The 19,368-nt window shown below is 42.4% G+C and overlaps 1 protein-coding gene and 1 non-coding gene across 2 annotated transcripts in view; both read left to right on the plus strand.

Moving 5' to 3' along the window:
• The first annotated feature begins 4,507 nt into the window (after positions 1–4,507).
• The window catches only part of Gldn (gliomedin), a 56,394-nt gene continuing 41,533 nt past the window's right edge, over positions 4,508–19,368 (plus strand). Inside the window, exon 1 of the mRNA XM_076848572.2 lies at positions 4,508–4,870. Coding sequence (XP_076704687.2) covers positions 4,508–4,870 — 363 coding nt within the window. The remainder of the gene's footprint in view (positions 4,871–19,368) is intronic.
• Trnag-ccc (transfer RNA glycine (anticodon CCC)) lies at positions 11,842–11,911 on the plus strand. The gene has a single exon. It is a non-coding gene; the product is annotated as a tRNA-Gly (tRNA).

Here is a 19,368-nt window from a genome sequence, read left to right on the forward strand (position 1 = left end):
TTATCTTTCTATCTGCAGATAAGAGAGGAAGAGGCATTTGTTACAACTCAACACTCTCTTACTCCATTTGAAAAAAAATGGGTTGAAAGGCTGAGGTTGACCCTGGTGGAAGAAAGAAATACACATAGTTTCTCTACTAACTAGTACTGGTAATAAAAGGTAATCTTTAAAAGTGAAAATCTGTCATCCATCCACACAGCCCTCCCCTTTGTAGCCTTATACTTCAAATTCCTCATTGGCTTCCCATTGCTTTTACTAAGGACCCCAACCCTAAAGGTCTCACCCATGGATTCTGGCCCCTGGCCTGGCTCAAGCCTCACTTCACTGCTTTCTCCTCCCTCTTGATGCTGTCCATACTGCAGCCTCCTTGCCCTTCAAGAAATAATAAGGGTACCTGAAATAACATCAGTACCTTCTGCCCTGGGGCCATGACCATACTGTTCCCTCTGCAACTCTGCAGTCCTGTTCTGACCCTCACCTTGTCAGCAATTCCTCTGCTTCAGACTCAAGTTTCATTACCTCAGATAAGCCCTTGTTGACCCCGGGCCCCTAGGCTCCTCAGTGATAGCATCTTAGAGAATCCCACTGCCTCCTCTGATGACGTGTCTGTAACAACTGGGTTAATCTCTGTCTCCCAACTTGGATGACAGGCTTCAGGAAGGCAGGAATGAGTTCTTGTTTCTGTCTCCATTCTATTCCTATCTCCCAGCGCAGTTCCTGGCAGACAGTAGGCACCCAACTACCACTTGTTGAATAAATGGATAAATAAATAGGGCGGGGGTGGGGGAGAAGAAGAAGAAAGGGAATTGATAACTTTGGCTGGGTGGTTTGAAGTTGTTTTGTTGTTGTTATTGTTTGGTTGTTTTGTTTTTTGTTTATTTGTTTGTTTTGTTTTGTTTTTGTTTTTTGTGGTACTGGCGATTGGACAGGGGCACTTTACCACTGAGTTCTGTCCTCAGACCTTTTAATTTTTTCTTTTGAGACAGGTTCTCACTAAGCTGTTAGGCCCAAATTGCTGAAGCCTCCCAAGTCCCTGGGATTATAGGCAGGCATCACCATACCCTACCGGTGGTTTGAAGTTTCTTACGTTTAGAATGTAGTAATGGGAAGTTAAAGGAGAGGAGACTGGGTGAAAGGTGTATCTGGTGGCAACTTTTAAAGAGGCTTTCTTCCCAATCACCGGCAGGGACGAAAGCTAGGGCAGACAGCAGAACACCATCAAGAGTCACAACATAACTGCTACCCTCATGTCGGATCAAAATACCCAAGTGCCAAGCCTTAGAGTAAATGAAAATTATTCACTTCACAATCAGGAGGAGATGCTGTGGAATTAAAATTGGAGTATATTCTTGAATTGGTTTTGATTCTCTAGAGCCCTAAAGTTAACTAGCTGGAATCATTTTTTAGGGACCATTCTATTTAACCTTTGGAAATAAAGTATCTTCCTTTTAATGAAAAAAACTGCTTCTCATTGTAAAGAGAGCACACAGTGTTCTTTGGCTTCTTTGGTGTCCAGAAAAGGGAATTCAGATATCTCCTTGTGCCCCTACTATATATCTTGAATCTTCCATATCAACAAAGAGGTCAGACTGATAGCTACCTTTTACAAAAATAATAATAATAAGTAGAAGTACCAACCCATCCTGAGAAGTACCAGGTAGGCATACTATGGAGATAAGACATGTCTGCTTCTTAAGAAATCTCAAGAGGCTTAGGCATCCACAAATTGAAGGGCCCCACAGAACTCGTGTCAAAGCCATGCTACTCAGACAAGAGCTCGAGTTTGCCAAGCATTCAAAAGTTCTGTTGCTCAAGAGCATCAACAAAGTGTGATTACCAACCAGTTGATTAATCAACTATTCCTACTTGGCACAAGTTCCTGCTGTTTCCTTCTGTGATGGCCACAGTGAAGGTAGGTCCCTGCCTTAAGCACACTATAACCTAAATGAGAAATGAAGATGTTGATCAACAACACAATGCACAGTGTTGCTGTCCACGAGCTCATATAGCCTAAGAGCAAAAAACAATATATTTAAATGCTATATGCTAAGTGCTTTACAAGTATTTTCTCATTAAATCTTCACAAGTAATGGTCTCTTTAGAGAAGCTGAGTAAGGTATCTAAAGTCACATAATTAAAAAGCAGTTTCCCAAGAGTGACCTGTAAAATTGCAAAGTCTAAAGTGCAGTAAATAAATATTTTTATTTATGCAGTAAATAAATATTTTATTCAAAAATAAAATATTTTGAAGAGAAAAAGCAGCTTCAAGCTCAGTTCTACTTGATTCCAAAGCTCATGCTCCTGACTACTGAGCTCCTGGGGCTTGCAGAGCCCCAAGAGAGGGAGTGTATGGCAAGGCAAGACTCAGTGAGGAAGGGGCGACACCAAGATATGCCAGAGGAAGAAAGTGGATGTGTGGCACCTTGATAGGAAGAAGGTCTGAGAAGAGGGTCCAGGAGCAAGAGCACAAAGCAAGGCAGCTGCTATGCTATATGATGGGCACCACAGGGTCAAACAAGACACATCACCTAACCTCAGGAGAATTATGTTTTGTTGTGGAGGGTGGATGTTGGTGACAGATGGGCAACGGTAACATTAATGAATGTTAGGGTGAAGAAAAGCCCAGAGGCACCACTGTGTTCCAACTGCTCACACTACCTGCCTCATTCATTCCTACATCTCAGATGCCCATCACAGTGCCCAATACACAGTAAGCACTAAGTAAATATTTACTGAATTAAAAGAAGAACTTACTGATGCTGAGCCCCAACTCTGCCTCTCAGATGGCTCCTTGCCATCTGCCCTAATTGTGACATGGATCAGAAAAGAAAGACAATACACAACAATTCTTCAAAGAAGTTCCAGTGTGTTGGGGTTGGGTGGAATTGAACAAAGATGTCTACATTGCTGCCTTCCCTGCTCAGTCATCATGTCCCCTTATCAAGGAACTTTCCTAATTCTACCACATTCTGTATGCCCTTTAGAAGACTGTTCTTAGACAATACTCAAGTTGGTTAATGTTCTTATTCAAATTTGGGAATCCAGACCCTGACACAGAGTTCTGGTTAAGGTGTAACTTCAGTATCCTTATTCTTGCTGGGAGGCTCTACTTGCTGGAGAGGAGGCAAGAAATCTAATGTCACTCTGGGTTTTTTTCCTCCTGTGCCACAAAGCCTACCTGTAGGTGTGCAAATCTTTGAGGAGTAGATGGTTACAGAGCTCCACTGTTAAATCAAAAGATGCTTACCTCCTACCCATTACCCTGCTGTTCTTCCTCCAGCACTGGCTGAAACAACCGTGGCCACCTGCTAGAAGTCCATTTTCCCTGACTATGCCAGGTGGCTTGATGACGCAGCAGCCATCTCCTTCTTGGGTTATCTACTATGAAAATAGCAATCTCAGCTTCTGGTTAGGTCTTCGCATATGACCAGGGCCTCCTATAGGCCCCAGGGTCCCAGCAAAGCATTACTATTCTGGAAGAAGCAGAGAAACATGGTGAGTGACTAGGTCCTTTCAGGAGGCTCAGAAATGACTAAGGGACAGTGGCCCTGGAGGCAGAACAAGGTGTCCTTCACTTTCTTGGAACAACCACAAGGCTAAGTAAGGTTCCAACCTGGACCAGGCTCTCCAGCCCTTAAGCCAGAAAGAACTTCAGTATAGTCTTGGGACATTCTCAACTGCCCACCCCCACCTCAGTGGTGATGGAAAAGGGTCTCCTGACGCTTCATTTTTTCCTCATAGCTCTTCTGCCTCCCAGATATGGGTCTCATGGGAGAATTCTTGGCTTGTCAAATCTTGGAAATCTCCCTTTGGGATAAGTCCTGCTTGCCAGGCAGGTCTGGGCTTCCTGGTTCTGACAGTAGCCCTTTTAACCCCGTAACACCAACTGTCTCCCTGTCCTTAACCATGCCCTTCCCGAGGAAAGATCTTAGAATCTTCAGTGGTTACATGAGGCCCCATGTCCTTGGGGAGGGGTGACAGGCATCCTGGTGCTGGGTCCAGCAGTAAACCTCCCAGGGACAGTGGGCTTCTGCCTTGGCATCTGGGCATGCTGATCATCTCATCCAAAGAAGGCAGTGTAGGGGGAATGGGATGCAATCTAGAGACTTCTCAGGCCTTAAGAATTCCTGCCTTCCCCCTCAGTCTGACCCTCCCTGTGCCCGTCTGGATCATGACAATGCCCACTGGTTATACAGGGGGAAAAAAAAGGAGAGTCCAGTTTGCTGGTTTGCTTGGCCCGCCAGGCTCTGGGAATGCGAGCCTTGCCCGCCCCTCCTCCGCGGGCTGTCTCCACTAGCTTCTCACCCCCTTGCTGCCCGCCTGTCCCTTCGGGCTGCTCCGGCGCCACCTATACAGTCCCCAGCCCGCCTCGCCAACCCCGCGGAAGAGCGGCGTGACTCACAGCGCTGCCACCAGCCCACGGTTTGCTGGAGGCAGGCGAAGGGTATAAAGACTGCCCTGCGGGAGGGGACCCAACCCTGCCCTGCCTAGTCCGAGGCTCACAGACATGGCCCCAGGCGCCGAGCAAGGCCACCGGGCAGCCGGCTGGGGACTGCGTGGCGCCCTGGCAGCGGTGGCATTGCTCTCTGTGCTCAATGCGGCAGGAACAGTGTTCGCGCTGTGCCAGTGGCGCGGGCTAAGCGCTGCGCTGCGGGAGCTGGAGGCGCAGCGCGGCCGGGAGCAGCGCGAGGACAGTGCCCTGCGTGCCTTCCTGGCGGAGTTGAGCCGCGCGCCGCGCCGTCAGCCAGAGCCACCCCCGGACCCCGCGAGCGCCGCGCGCAACAAGCGCAGCCATCGTGGGGAGCCAGCACAGCACATCCGCACAGAAAGCCAGGACATGCTGATGATGATGACTTACTCCATGGTCCCGGTAGGCGGGGGCTCGGCTCCCGGTGGCGCCCCCGCCGGGCAGAACCTCGGGAGGTGTCGGGAAAAGGGAGGCGAAGTGCTGTGGGGAGGTCCTTGGGCGTGAGTGTGGCTAGGGAGGTCACCTTAACCCTTCTGGGATCAGTTTCCTCATCTGTCGGGGAAGGGGTGACGGGCAAGTCTCATCCACGCCTGGCGTCATGTGAGTCTTCAGGTGAATGGATTTTCTTTCCTTCCCAACTTAGGACAGTTTTTGCCTCCTGATATGAACAGAGCCACAGAGGTCTCAGGGCTCTGCCTGTGCCACTCGCCTATATCAGGGTCTCTCTGAAAGATGGAGGCGACCTTTCTGAAATAGCTCAGGCGTCTTTAATAAAAGGCTTCTTTCCCTGGCACAGTCTAGTGGTCCAGCTTTTCACTTGACCTCCGCTTGACCCCACGAAATTGTCTACCTAATTTAATTGTCTCCGTTTAAGTAAAAGTCAGCCCTGATTTTACTGCCTTGGGACCTAGATGCTGAGAAAGTTGCTCTTGGATCTCAAGCTGTTCCAAACGGAAGAAATCAATGCGGAGCAATGTTTCTTTAAAAGCACTTGGCAACGTTGAGGTTCTTAATGTGGGGCCTGAGGATTGCCCTTTGTGTGAGCTCCAGAGATCTATGGAACTCCAGAAACTTGCCAGTGTGTGTGTGATGGTACCTTACCCTCCTGGAGAAGGGTTCATTGTTTTTCATTACATTTTCAAAGGGGCCCTATTTCTCTCTCCATCTCTCCCTGCCTCTCTCCCTCTCCCCACCCCCAAGAACTATAACACACTGTTCTAAAGAAAGTCTTTAAAATGAAGCCCCCACCCAAATCATTTTTCCAGCTTTAAGTTTCTTTGCTTTTGCTTATTTCTTTTTTTAAATATTTTATTTTTTAGTTATAGGTGGACACAATGTTTTAATTTTATATTTATGTGGTGCTGAGGATCAAACCCAGTGCCTCAAGCACGCTAGGCAAGTGCTCTACCACTGAGCTACAGCCCCAGCCCTGCTTATTTAATTCAATAATTCTTTAACAAATATATTTAGATCATATTGCAGTTCCCCATTCCACCTCATTATCCATTAGAATAGCTCCGATCTTGTTTCACTTTATAATTAGAAAGATTTCAGTTGTCACTTCAAGTAATCCATAATTCAGAATCCTAGGTATTTGAAAAGAAATCCACTTAAAGCATCTGTTATCATAAAAGCTGCTAAATATCTTATGTGAGCTTGACTGCTTTTAAAACTACAAGTAATACACACTTCAAATAAATCTTTTGAGAGAGATCAAATTTTCCATTCCTAGCTTCATTTATTTTTTTAACTCATTTAAAAATCTGAGCCTAAGCAAAAATTTCAAAAAAGAGCTGTAAAATGAAGACTTCTTAGGGGAATTTACCTTTCCTCTCTCTTGGCTCTTGACCCTGCATTTTAGGTGTTTTTTGAAACCCTCAAAGAGAGATACATGTGAGCATCAACATTTTATATTTTTAATCCTGTGTTTAAGGTGAAGACTTTAATAACCAAATTGTCACCTGTTCAATCACTAACACAAGAAAATGGAGAGACTCCTTTCAGAGTCAACCCGAAAGGTAGATTTAATTCTAGGTGATCTAGCAGGGCCACCACCAGCTCTTACAGAGTAGAGAGCAGAAATATCGCAATCGTCAAGCTGGGAAGCATTTGTAGCTCATCATCAGCATGTTCCTCACCTGCAGCTTGTGTGTTTTGATCTTTTCCAGCCACTGAGGGACTTGCCCAGAGGCCAGGAGAAGGCAAGTAATGCTGCTGACTGTCCTCCTGAGGGTAGTTCTGGGTCAGTGGTTTAGAAATCACCTGGAAGTTCATTAAAATGAAGATTCTAGGGCTCCACTCTGAGACCTACAGAATCATCATCTCCAGAATCAGCCTTCTTAGGAAGTCCTCTGCCTCCACTCCTCACCCCACTTCCCCTTAGTGAGTTTGTTGCAGGTGGTCCAGACAACACACTTTAAGAAACACTGCAGCAGTACCTTGGTGTACATGAATATCTTTGGGATCTTTTAAAAATGTGAATTCTGATTCCAAAGATCTGAAGTAGGACCTAAGATTTTGTATTATGAACCAGCTCCCACTGATATCAATGCTGCTGGTCTCAAGACCTCACCTTCAGGAGCAGGTCCTACAGCTCATTGGAATCATCTGGGAAGTCTGAGAACTTACTGAATCCCACCCCAGATATTGTGAATGAAATAGTTTAGGGTGTAGCCTGGGGGGCAGGGCACATGCTGGCCAGAAGGCAGGAGCTACCCTGACTTCCTTATGATCATGGGCTGGTTAGGCTGTGCCCCTTTCACTGTGCCCTGTTCACTGTGCCCTCAGGGCCTTTGCTTAAGCAGAGGAACTAGTTTTATTACTGAAAAGTCCTTTAGTTTGTTATAGCAATTTTCTCACCATTCATCTTTTCAAATTTGCTCATGTTTACTATCTGCTTTTCTCAGAACATAGAATTATTCACATGGGAACAATTAAAAAAAAAATCACTGGGCACCTCTAGTAGAGAAGTTGAAAGAGAAGAATCTAGAATATATCATGGAGGTAGTCATGCACATTTCTCATGGTTGAAGTCTATAACTTCCTCTGGCCTTGTTATAGAGCACCAGAACTTAAATGAGAGTGAGACCCGAGGCCCTCACCCTGAGGTCCTATGTCCTTAAAGATCTAGGAACAAAGAAATAAGTTCTACACAGACCAATATCAGCGTTTTGAAAATCCTTCCAGAATGGTTTGTTTATCCAAGTTAAGCCTCCTCAAGCTGACTGACACTTCATATTTTTTGTGCTTTTGGCTGAAAGTACCTTCCTCAGCATGGTAATTCTGATCAGCACATTCTGACCAGAAGCTGGTTGGCAGCTGTAAATGACTTTAAAAGAGGCATGATAATTAATTTTTACTGAAGTACAGTTAATTTGGTACAGCCAAGCATATTAAGACTTTAAAAAGCAAGTGGGTACTTTGGAGGAAAAATATTAAAAGTGGCAGTGGATGAGGCCTAGGAAGCAATAAGCCAGGCCAGAAATGGGACCCAGGATCTGGTGAGGGGTAAGGAGGAGGTAAGATTCTGCTACTTCTCTTAAATCTTTCTTTCTCCCAAATCTTTATATTTATTCTAGCTTTTCTTCTCAGCAGCTGCTCTCTTTTCCCCTTCTTCATATCATACCTGTACTGATACTCTGATAGTTTTATCTTCCTATCTTTCTTGCCCCAAATCTAGAACATCCAGAAGGTGTTTGACAAAAGTCAAATTAATCAAACATAGAAGATGTAACACACTGAGGTTGGTAAATGTGTAGCCACAATAATCACTGCCCTGGGGGACCATATATTTCTATACCCAGGGCATTGTTCAAAATGCTGAGCACCTAACAAGAAAAACAATCTTACTATTTTAAAGTAGCAGTTGAAAATCCCAATGATTTATTCAAAAAAGCCTCAACAGCTATCAGACACTAAAAAGGCGCATTTGACAAAATTTAACACTTATGCTTGATTTTTAAAACATGCAATATAATGGGAATCATGGATAAAATACAGTTTATATCTCTCACTCCCCAAAACCAGCCTCGCACTTAACAGAGAAATTCTGGAGATGGTCCTAGTAGTCACTGTTAAGACAGGGATGCCCACTGTCACTATTAGTATCTCAAATTGTCCTAGAAGGATTAGCCAATGCAATGAGGCAAAGGAAGTAAGGAAGGAAAAGTCTGGCTATATTCAGATCAAACCAAGAGAAACCCAAGGGAATGTCATGATAAGCTATTTCAAACAAAAACAGAATTCAGTGGGAAGTAAGATATAAAAATAGTACAAAGAAATTGATAGACTTCTTTTTTTTCTTTAAGATAGAGAGAGAAAAAGAGAGAGAGAGAGAGAGAGAGAGAGAGAGAGAGATAATTTTTTAATATTTATTTTTCAGTTTTCGGTGGACACAACATCTTTATTTTATTTGTATGTGGGGCTGAGGATCGAACCCAGCGCCCCGCGCATGCCAGGTGAGCGCATTACCACTTGAGCCACATCCCCAGCTCCTGATAGACTTCTTATACAAAGATATAACAGAAGAAAAGATGTGCAAAAACTTATGTATGTATCTATATCTATATCTTTGGTATGAAGAAAGGGCTGGGGCCAGGAGAGAAAGGGCTGGGGGACTACTCTGAAAGATCACAAAAGATTCAAATAAATGGAAAGAAACATCTTTTGTAGTAGGACTTTTAGCATCATATTAAGTTAATTCTCCTTAAGTTAGTTTATCAATCTAATATTTTTCCAACATAAAAATACCAATAGTCTCTCCATCTACGCCCACTCCCCAGGACTAGACAAGCTGATTCTGAAGTGTACATGGAAAAGTAAAGTCACCAAACCTGCATTGCAAGGAAATGACTATAAAAGAAGAGGAATGAGGAGGACTCAATACTAGTTGTGAAAAATAATTAAAGCCTGATTCATTAAAACAGTGTGAGATATGAATAGACAGATCAATGAGAAAAAAATAGAAAGTTCATAAGTAGTTCTAAATATATTATGTCAGTTTAGTACCTGTCAAAGATAGCACCTCATATCATTGGGGAAGGATGGAGTTAAGAAGTGATATTGAGCTGGGCTCAATGGCGCACGCCTGTGATCCCAGCGGCTTACGAGGCTGAGGCTGGAGGATCATGAGTTCAAAGCCAGCCTCAGCAAAAAGTGAGGCACTAAGCAATTCAGTGAGACCCTGTCTCTAAATAAAATACAAAATAGGGCTGGGGATGTGGCTTAGTGGTTGAGGGCGCCTGAGTTCAATCTCTGGTGCCTAAAAATAAAAGAAGTGATATTGAGACTATAGGCAAGCCCTCTGGGAAAAGCAATAGTTAGAAAAGCATGGTTCTGTTCCCACAGTGTGCAACACAACAAGCCCTAAGTGGATCAAAGATACACATTTTTTAAAAATGAAACTAAAATTACTGAAAGAAAATATGAACAAGTTAATTTTTAATCTTGAATTGCAAAGGTCTTCATTCAAACTGTAATTCAAAAGCCAGACACACACAATAAAGAAATAAATTTGACTACATTTTAAAAACACATGAAATCCCAACAAAACTTTTACATGGCAAACAACAACAAAAATACCACAAAGGCAAAAATTAAATGACAAACAAGCAATAGTATTTGGAGCACATAACGTAGCTACATAATCTAATGTATAGCTCTCCTAAAAGTTGATACCAAAAAACCCCAAGAATTTAATATGAAAATCAGCAGCAGAAATATGAATCCAGTATGAAAATGGAATACATATTTCCCAGGAAAAGAAATATAACTATCTTGTAAACACATGGAAATATATTTTTAATTTAAAAATACAAATCACAACTACCCTGAATTATAATCTTTTCTTGTCACAATGACAAAACTACCAAGGTTTTACAGTAGGCTCTATTGAGGAAGCTGAAGGGAGATAGACGTACTCTTACACTGATGTTTGGAATACAGAATGGTACAACCCAAATGGAAAGCAACTTGGTAAAATCTAGAAAAATTACAGATGTATTTTTCCTTTGACCCAGCAATCTCACTCATGAGAATTTACCCTGCACAATTGACTTTCTCACCTATGAATGACACGTGTATGTTGTCGTTCATTGCAGAATATCTGGGAAAGCAAAAGTCTGTAAATAACCATGGCCATCAATCTAGGAGTAGTTAAATAATCTGATCTATACACCCACTACTAGGTAGCTGTAAAACAAGAATGAGGAAATTTTCTATGCACCATTTAGCACAATCTCCAGGATATATTGTCAGTGAAGAAAGCAAAGCAGAGAAAAATGTATATTACATCATCTTGTATAAGCAAGAAGGAGAAAAATAAATGAACTAATAAAAGTGCTTACTTATGGAGAGTGGGAATGAGCCTTTCACTGTATAGCTTTTTGTATTGTTTTTGACTTTTGAACCATGTGACTGTGCTATTCTTCTTAATATGAGTAAAAAAAGGCTCATAAGCCCCAGTTACATGGCAGCTGCCACTAGGCATAATAGAGACTGTACCAATCTCAGATTCTGTCTTTGTTTCTGTTGCTATAACAAAATACTGGATGCTAGGTGATTTAAGAAGAATAAATTTTTATTGGGCTTATGGTTCTTCAGTCTGGGAGGTCCCAGAGCATGACACAAGCATCTGGTAAGGGTTATACTGCTGCATGATAGCATAGCAGAGGCACCACAGTGAAACAGAGCTAGCTTGTTAGCTCAGATCTCTCTTCCTCTTATTATAAATCCACTAATGCCATCATGTGGACCCCACTGTCATGACCCCATCTAATCCTAACTATGTCCCAAAGGCCCCACCTCCAAATGCTGTTAACAATGTGAATTTTAGGATTGGGTTTCCAAAGTGCAGACCTTCAGAGGATGCATCCAAACCAGAGCAGGTTCAGATGATCTATCTAAAGAGGAAGTGCTCACTGAGGGTTGCTACACAAAAACCAGAGCCTAGTGTGCCTGATCATGGTATTTTTGTCAAGAGAAGTAAAAAAAAAAACCAAAAACCTCTGACTTTTCATGTGAGATCTCTCAACTTTCAAATATTGACAGCAATGCAAAAGAAAAAAATTTTTTAATTGGCTGACACTGAGTTGGTTGAACAACATTCACATTGTTAGAAGCCCTGTTAGGACATGCAGTCATGAGTTTGTAGCAGTCTCATCTCATAATCATGAATTTTGAACAAAACTGGCTTTATTTAGCTTGACCACAACCATGTTATTTACCAGTCGGAATCTGAAAAGTAAGAGGTAACCTTGTCACGGTTACTATTGCTATTACTGGTTGAGGTAGAAATGATACTTTTGTATTTGGTGTGGTTTGGGTTTGGTTTTGTTTCCTTTTCTGCTTTTAAAAGTCCATTCCATGGGGCTGGGGATATAGCTCAGTTGGTAGAGTGTTTGCCTCCCATGCACAAGGCCCTGGGTTCAATCCCCAGTAGCACCAAAAGAACTTTAGTGGAAATTTCCTGTCCCTGTGTTTTTTCAAAATCATGCAAGGAGGAGATTCTAGCTGGACTAAGTGTAACACATAATTGTCTCAAACAAAGGCTTTTCATGATGACTGTTATATAGTACACTCATGTGAATCTACAAATTCTGTTGTTCATGGGAGGTGGTGAGAATCACATTGCCTCTAGTAACAACTCCTACTTGCTTGGGTGCTCTATATCCCTAAATTAGCTGTGCCAAGGTTTACCTCTCTTTCCCACCTCCTTGGACTATATTTCTTCCAAATGGTATGAAAGTTGAAGATTTAGACCAGGGATCAGAAAACTATGGTCTATAGGCCAAATCCAGCTCAGGTCTTGTTTTTGTACAGTGCATGAAGTAAGAATGGTTTTACATTTCAAAAGCTGTGTGTGGGGGTGGGGGGTCAAAAGAATAAAAATATTTCATGCCATATGAACAATACATGAAATTCAAATTTCAGTAACCATAAATAAAGTTTTATTGGGATACAATCACTGCTATTTGTTAACTTACTGTCTGTGGCTGCTCCTGCATAACAGCTTCAGAATTGAATAGTTCCAACAGTGACCAAGCGGCCCACAGAGCTTAAAACATTTTCTGTCTGATCCTTTAGAGAAAGTTATCTGACCTCCCACATAGACTGTGGAGCAGCAGCACTAGGGTTGATACTCTGGAGAGCCCAAGACTACTAAATCAAGGTTGTTCAGCTTTGGTTAAATCCGGGATGTAAGACCTCCCCCAAGGAGACTGTGTTCAGGATCCTGAATCTTCCTGGATGGAGGCTGTAAGGCTGAGCCACACTACTAGCTTCACAGTCAAGAGCAGTCAATTTGAGGGCAGCTTTTAACCACCCATTAATCTCAAATACAGGCCTCTTTCAAATTCTGTTCTCTTTAATTGAAGAAGACAGCTTGTGTCCCTAAGTCCTGCAGTATGAAGAGGGCCCAGATTAGAAATTAGAAGCCTAATACAGAAGGACATTGAAGAAAGGGTATCCAAAGCTGTAAAACACACAGAGAGCCTGGGACTTGGGTTTCCATATCCTTCCTCAAAGCAGAATGTACCCATGGACTTGGGATGCCAGGACAGTATATTCTGAGCACATGACATTGTGCAGCTGATTGTATGTCAGATGCCATCTCTAGGTATCAATCAATGGTGGGGAAGAACTTAAAGCTATGTTTCTGCTAAGATTGTGCCCAGTGGTCTTGGTACAGTGAATGTGTCCATAAACTCTTGTCTCTGGGAATGATGTACATGGAGGAAGACAGGAGAGAGCTGGCCTTTTAGCTCCATCCTTCAGACACTTTATCAGTACATGCTTCACATGTTCACAAACAAAACATTTCCTGTAGATATCATTAGTCCTCCATATTCATCCACAGATTCAACCAACCACAGATGGAAAATGTTTTTTAAAAATTGCATCTGTGGGGCTGGGATTGTGGCTCAGTAGTAGAGCGCTTGCCTTGCATGCTTGAGGCCCTGAGTTCAATCCTGAGCACCACATAAAAAAATAAAGTTACCTCATTAAAAATTTTTTTTAATTACATCTGTGGTCAACATGTATAGACTATCTTCTTGTCATTATTTCCTAAATAATATAACACTATTTAGATAGCATGCGTATTATTTTAGGTATTACAAGAAATGATTTCAAGTTTACAGAAAAAGGTGCTTAGTCTGTATACAAATGCTACGCCATTTTACATAATGAACATGAGCATCTGTAGATTTGGGTATGGGGGGTGGGTTGTGAAACCAATCCTTGTCAGATACTAAGGGATGACTATATATGATTATCATGATTCTCTATGGGCATATGTAAGAAATAAGTGGGTCAAGACAGCATCTGGAACCATGGGAACACGGTGGGTCATGTTGATGGCATGAAACCATCTGGATCTGCTCCCAGATCCCAGAGCTATCAAAAAGTCCCTGGTCTCAGTTATACGTGGTAGCCACACCTATAAACCCAGTGACTAGGTAGGCTGAGGCAGGAGGACCACAAGTTCAAGGCCAGCCTGAACAATTTGGCAAAGTCCTGTTTCAAAATGAAAAAATAAAATGAGCTGGGGCTATAGCTCAAAAGCAAAGCACCTGGGGTTTAATTCCCGGTACCAAAAAAAAAAAAAAAAAAAAAAAAAAAAATCTCTAGTCTTTTGCCAGCCAAGGTAGCAGAGGTGAAGGCAGAAGGAACAAGCCTGCAGAGCCCTTATGGCCTGAGCAGGATCGGGCCTCTGGAGCCCACTGAATTATCTGCTCTCATCTTCATTCTCACTATCTCCCTGGCTCTTACTCCACCTTCACTGCCACCAGACAGAGGAGAAACTGGATTTTTGTTGTGGAACCCAAAGCCACATAATCCCTAGAAAGTGCCTCTCTGTTCTAGGGAAACAGAAGACCCCCACAGACCCCATCATTGAGAGGTGCTGCATACTAAACCATAGACTGAGGGATCCTTGGGTGAAGGGCCCTTTCTGAAGGAGTAGCAAAACCTTCTCAAATCACAGGTGCTCCCGACACCCTTGTCTCAGGATCTCTCTGTGGCAGGCCCAACCTCCCCTCCACCTGGTTCAACTGTACCTTCGGCCTTTGTGTGGCTGCCCTAAAGTAGAACAACCTGGCATCCATTCTTCATTATTAAGTTCCCAGTTAGATTCTCTCCCTGGTTCTTGTCTGAAGTATGAGGTGGTGAGCACCATGGACCAGGAATCAGACAGATTCGCCTCCTGGTCCCACAGGTTGATGGCTGGGTGGCCTTTGGCAGTCTTTTAACTTCTCCAACCTTCTGTTTCCTCATCAGTAAGACTGAGATGATAATAGCCACCTCATAGGGTTGTTAGGAGGTTTAAAACATGTAGTACAGTAGAGGTCAGGTTCTCACTAAGTGTTGGTTGTTGCTATTATTAAAATGAGGCACTATCTGGGGTGATTAGGTTTCAACATGTGAGTTTCAAGGCCACACAAAACATTCAGCCCATGGCAATCACTATTATTTGTCGGTCCTTCTTGCCCCATGCTCTCGCCTCTTGTATCTCTGTTTTCTGTTTCCAGTTCCTTTGGAGTGCCTGGTTGTCTGTTGTCTCTGCTCTTATCAGCTGCTGCCTTGGGATAATATCTTAGCTCATGGAGGATTGGTATTACACCCACTAAATCATCTCATCAATGACAGTGAGGCAGAGTGACTCTTGATATGGTAGCAGGGCTTCTTCAGTGGTTCAGGATTTCCAGCTCCCCACTGCCCTGTCCACCGCTGTTGATGAGGGGTGGCACCACTGAAAAGGAGTGATCTTCCCCCGCTTCCTGACTAGCTTAGCTGTTGTTAAATTCTGTTAACTTCCACTGATTCCTGTTGGTGGCATTCCTGAAAAAAAAAATTGTTTTTGTATGTATGCTTTCATTTGGAAAAATTGAGAAAATGGAAGTGAAAAGCTAAGCAAAACAACTTCCAAGAAAGTAAAACAATTTACTTCTTAGGAGGGGTCTGTGTTCTCCAGGATGCAGTTACCTATATGGGAACTATCAGAACAATACTCAATTTGATTTAAAAAAAAAAAAAAAAGCTTATGTAATTAAATAAAAGAAAAGACATTCATTTTTTTCTCTCTCTACATTCCTCAAACTCCCCGCCACCACCACCACCACCAAAGAAATCCTTGGCCAAATCTAGTTGACATTCAAGCTTAATTTGCATGCATTTTATCTACAGACTAAAGGTCATGTTATATGAAACAAGCTGAAGCTTTTAGGTTGTGATTCAGCTATAAAAGGAGCATTTTTCAGCCCATCAGTTGCTTTTATGTAGATCTTTGAGTTTTAACAGCTCTATGTTTTAAATAGGTATAATTTGCTTCAAGTTAACTAAAGTTCAAGACTGAATTCTCTTTACTGAAAGGTAGAGTTAAAGTAACAATGCCAACTGAAGATCATTCAAAATGCAATTTGTGGAGTTTGTTCTTAATGCAGTAATAGAGTAACCCTTCATCTGCCACTCAGAAAAAGTATCCTGTGCTTGACAAAGTGCTGGGGACTTTGAGGGCTCTGCCTGGGATAGGAATAAAAACTGTGAAACTCTAGAAATGAATTATGGATAACTGTACCCTAGCTAAAATATTGAGCTGGTGACCACAAAATAATTCTCCATATTTTTTTTCATTAACTGAGCAAGTTAGTGAGCAGAATCTAGAATCCTTTTCAATAAACAGCAGAAAATGAGGCTAGGGGCATGACTCAGTGATACAGCACATGCTTAGCATTTGTGAGACCCTGGGTTTGATCCCCAGCACCACAAAACCAAAAAACAAAGATAGAAAATGCCATCTCTCCCCAAAAGCAGCCCTTGAAGACGTTGGTATCAAATTCTCTGAACAAGAAGACCTTTGGGGAAAAATCCTTCACAGTGTATTATGTGATGTGCAAGAAGAGAGGAAATCAATCCTCTCTCAGGTGGTGGAGGCCGGTTTCAAGAGACTACCCTTGAATGAGCAATGCTGAGATTAAGCAAGGAAGGTGAATCATTCCCAGGTAGTCAAAACTTGAGAGGTCTAGGGACTGGGATAAAAATGGAGCAAGTCAGGAGGAGAATGTCTTCTTAAACTGGAACTAAATTCAGAATGAACTGGTGAGTCACTGTTGACCCTTTAAGAGGAAAGTTGTAAAGAATGTGGTTTTATAGGAGGACAGACCTGGTGGTCTGGAAAGACTGCAGTGGGGAAGCCTGAAGGCAAGAAGAAAGTTAGGAAGTTATTTCATTAATGCAGACAAGAAATGATTCCTGTCTGGCTAAGGTGAAGGCATTGGGAATGGAGACAGCACAGCACGACTATTTCCTGGAGGTAAAAAGAGAGAAGAATGAATTGACCTTGGTAACTCATTGGACTTAAGGAGAAAGACCACATGGGCCAGATCTGTTCAAAACAGAGAGGGATGGCAGTGTCATGGACAGAGACGAGGAAACGTGGAAATGGATTCGAAGTGAGGGTGCTGACTGTGTTTAGGGACTGAATATGACATGAAAAGAAAGAAAAGAGGGAAGGAAAACCAAGAAAGACTATAGTGGAGTGAGTGAAAAAGAGAGTAGAAGGAAAAAAAGTCAGAAAGATGATTGAGAGAAGGAAGAACAGGGACCAGTTCATGAACAAGGGCTTCAAGGAAGGGAAAGCAGCTTACTTGTCTTCTCCATGAGAGAAGTCTTTACAAATCTAAAAAGTGGAAGGCAGCTGGGCACGGTGGCCACGCCCATAATCTCAGCTACTCAGGAGACTGAGGCAGGAGGATCAAGTTACCATCCTGGGCAACTTAGCAAAAAAAAAAAAAAAAATCCATTTTTTTAATTTGTTTTAATTAGTTACACATGACAGTACAAGGATCTTGACATATCATACATTTGAATCAGATGGGATATAATTTTTCGTTTTTCTGAGTGTACAGGTTGCAGAATCACATTGGTCATGCAGTCATGTATATACCCACAGCAATAATAATGTCTATTTTATTCTGCTGTCCTTCCATTCCCCCCTTCCCCTCCCCTCCCCTCCCATCACTTCTCTCTACCCAATCTAATGTGACCCACTGCTTCTTTTTCCCCCCCTCACATCGTCATACCTGTATTCTGTATAACAAAGGGGGTCTCCTTCCCTCTTCCATGCAATTCCCATTCTCCCTCCCACCTCTCTTCCCTATGCAAAAAAAAAAAAAATTTAAAGGGCTGGGGATGTAACTCAGTGGTAGTGCACCCCTGGGTTCTATCCCCAATATGGAATCTCAAGCAACTGGGGCAACACAGAGAACTCTAGAAAAAAAATCCTATTTTCCAGATAGTTGTACTAATGGTTCATGGGTCTAAAAAAAAATGTATTTTGAATATTGGATTTAGAAAGGTTAATTACACTGAGCATAATTTGCAAATATTTTTTCCTTTACATCCAACATGAACTTACACACTCATTCTTTCATTGACTGAATCTGCATGCTTGTTAGACCAAAGGTCCCAGACAGCCCCTGTTCTGACACTAACACATCAACAACTGTTTTGTGGGTGAGCATCTCACTACATCCCGGAGGACCTCATCCACATGTTTTCTGGAGTAGCCACTTGTAGATATTCCTGTGCTTGGGGAGAGGAGCTGAGTAGGTTGATAAAACATCTTCACAAATGTTTTTGCTGTGCACAAAGAATGCTACAGAGCAGGGTTTGGGGATAATGGTTTCATTCTCTGTCCATTCCCCTCAACATCAAACAAGTTGCTTAAATATGGTTTAGGCACACTTTTCTGACTATTGGTTGAGGATAAGAATGCTTAGATAAAAATCAGAAATTATCTGAAGATGCTTGTTGAAAGGGACAATGTGAGCCCAAAACACTGTTATCAGTGGCGAGTGAAACAGTGTTCCAGAGCCCTCTTGCTTCAGAAGCTCCTTTAGAGGCCTGGGAGATACAAGTGATTCTCAGCTCATTTCAAAACACTCATCTCTTCCTACCCTAACTTCTGCACTTATATGTTTATATCGTAAACTGAAACTTTGTGCATGTATTTGTGTCTGTATTTCTTTGTCTCTAATTTTACCGTCAGTCACCTTGTCTTTTTAAATATATCTCACAGTTCTTCACTATGCCTCTAGTAAGGTATTTGATAAATACCTCCTGACAGAGTTATCTACAACTCAACAAGAAAAAAAAAAAAAAACTCTAGTATCTGGTTTCTTGCCATTTTAAAAGTTTTGGAGGTGGATCCTGGAGCATTTTCGAAATTGTTTCCTAGGAATTCATGCTACCCACCACATAGGAGATGACATAGGTTTTGGTAAAACTGACTTAGAGATCTGTGAAAGATTCATTCATTCATCCCACATGTCATCACTGAGCTCCTCTTGTGTCCCAGGCACTATTGTGGATGCACAAAAAACAATATGAACAAAACATACAAATCTTTGATCTCTTGGAGTTTATGTTCTGGGGGAGGTAAAGAACAGACAGAAAAACAAAGTAAGTTAGTAGATTATTTACAATATTAGAAGGTGATAAGCTCTGCAGGTAACTATAAAGCAGGGGAGGGAATTAGAGATAAGGATAGGAAGATGTAATTCTAAGCAGTGTGGCTGGGGAAGGGCCACACTGAGCAGGTAACAGTTGAGCAAAGACTTGAGGGAGTCAGCCGTGTCCATTTCTGGGGAAGGGTCATTTGGGCAGAAGAAACAGTAAGTGCAAAGACCCGAGGTAGAAAGTGTCTAGAGAGCTCAGGGAATAGCAAGGAGACTGGAGTGGAGTGAGTGAAAAAGAGTAGTAGGAAAAAAAGGTCAGAAAGATGATTGAGAGAAGGAAGAACAGGGACCAGTTCATGAACAAGGGCTTCGAAGGCTATTGTTAGAACACTGGCTATTATGAGAAGTCTTTGGAGGACGTCGGGCAGAGCAGTGACAAAGAATGAC

This window comes from Callospermophilus lateralis, chromosome 3, assembly GCF_048772815.1.
Source record: "Callospermophilus lateralis isolate mCalLat2 chromosome 3, mCalLat2.hap1, whole genome shotgun sequence".
Classification (NCBI taxonomy): domain Eukaryota; kingdom Metazoa; phylum Chordata; class Mammalia; order Rodentia; family Sciuridae; genus Callospermophilus; species Callospermophilus lateralis.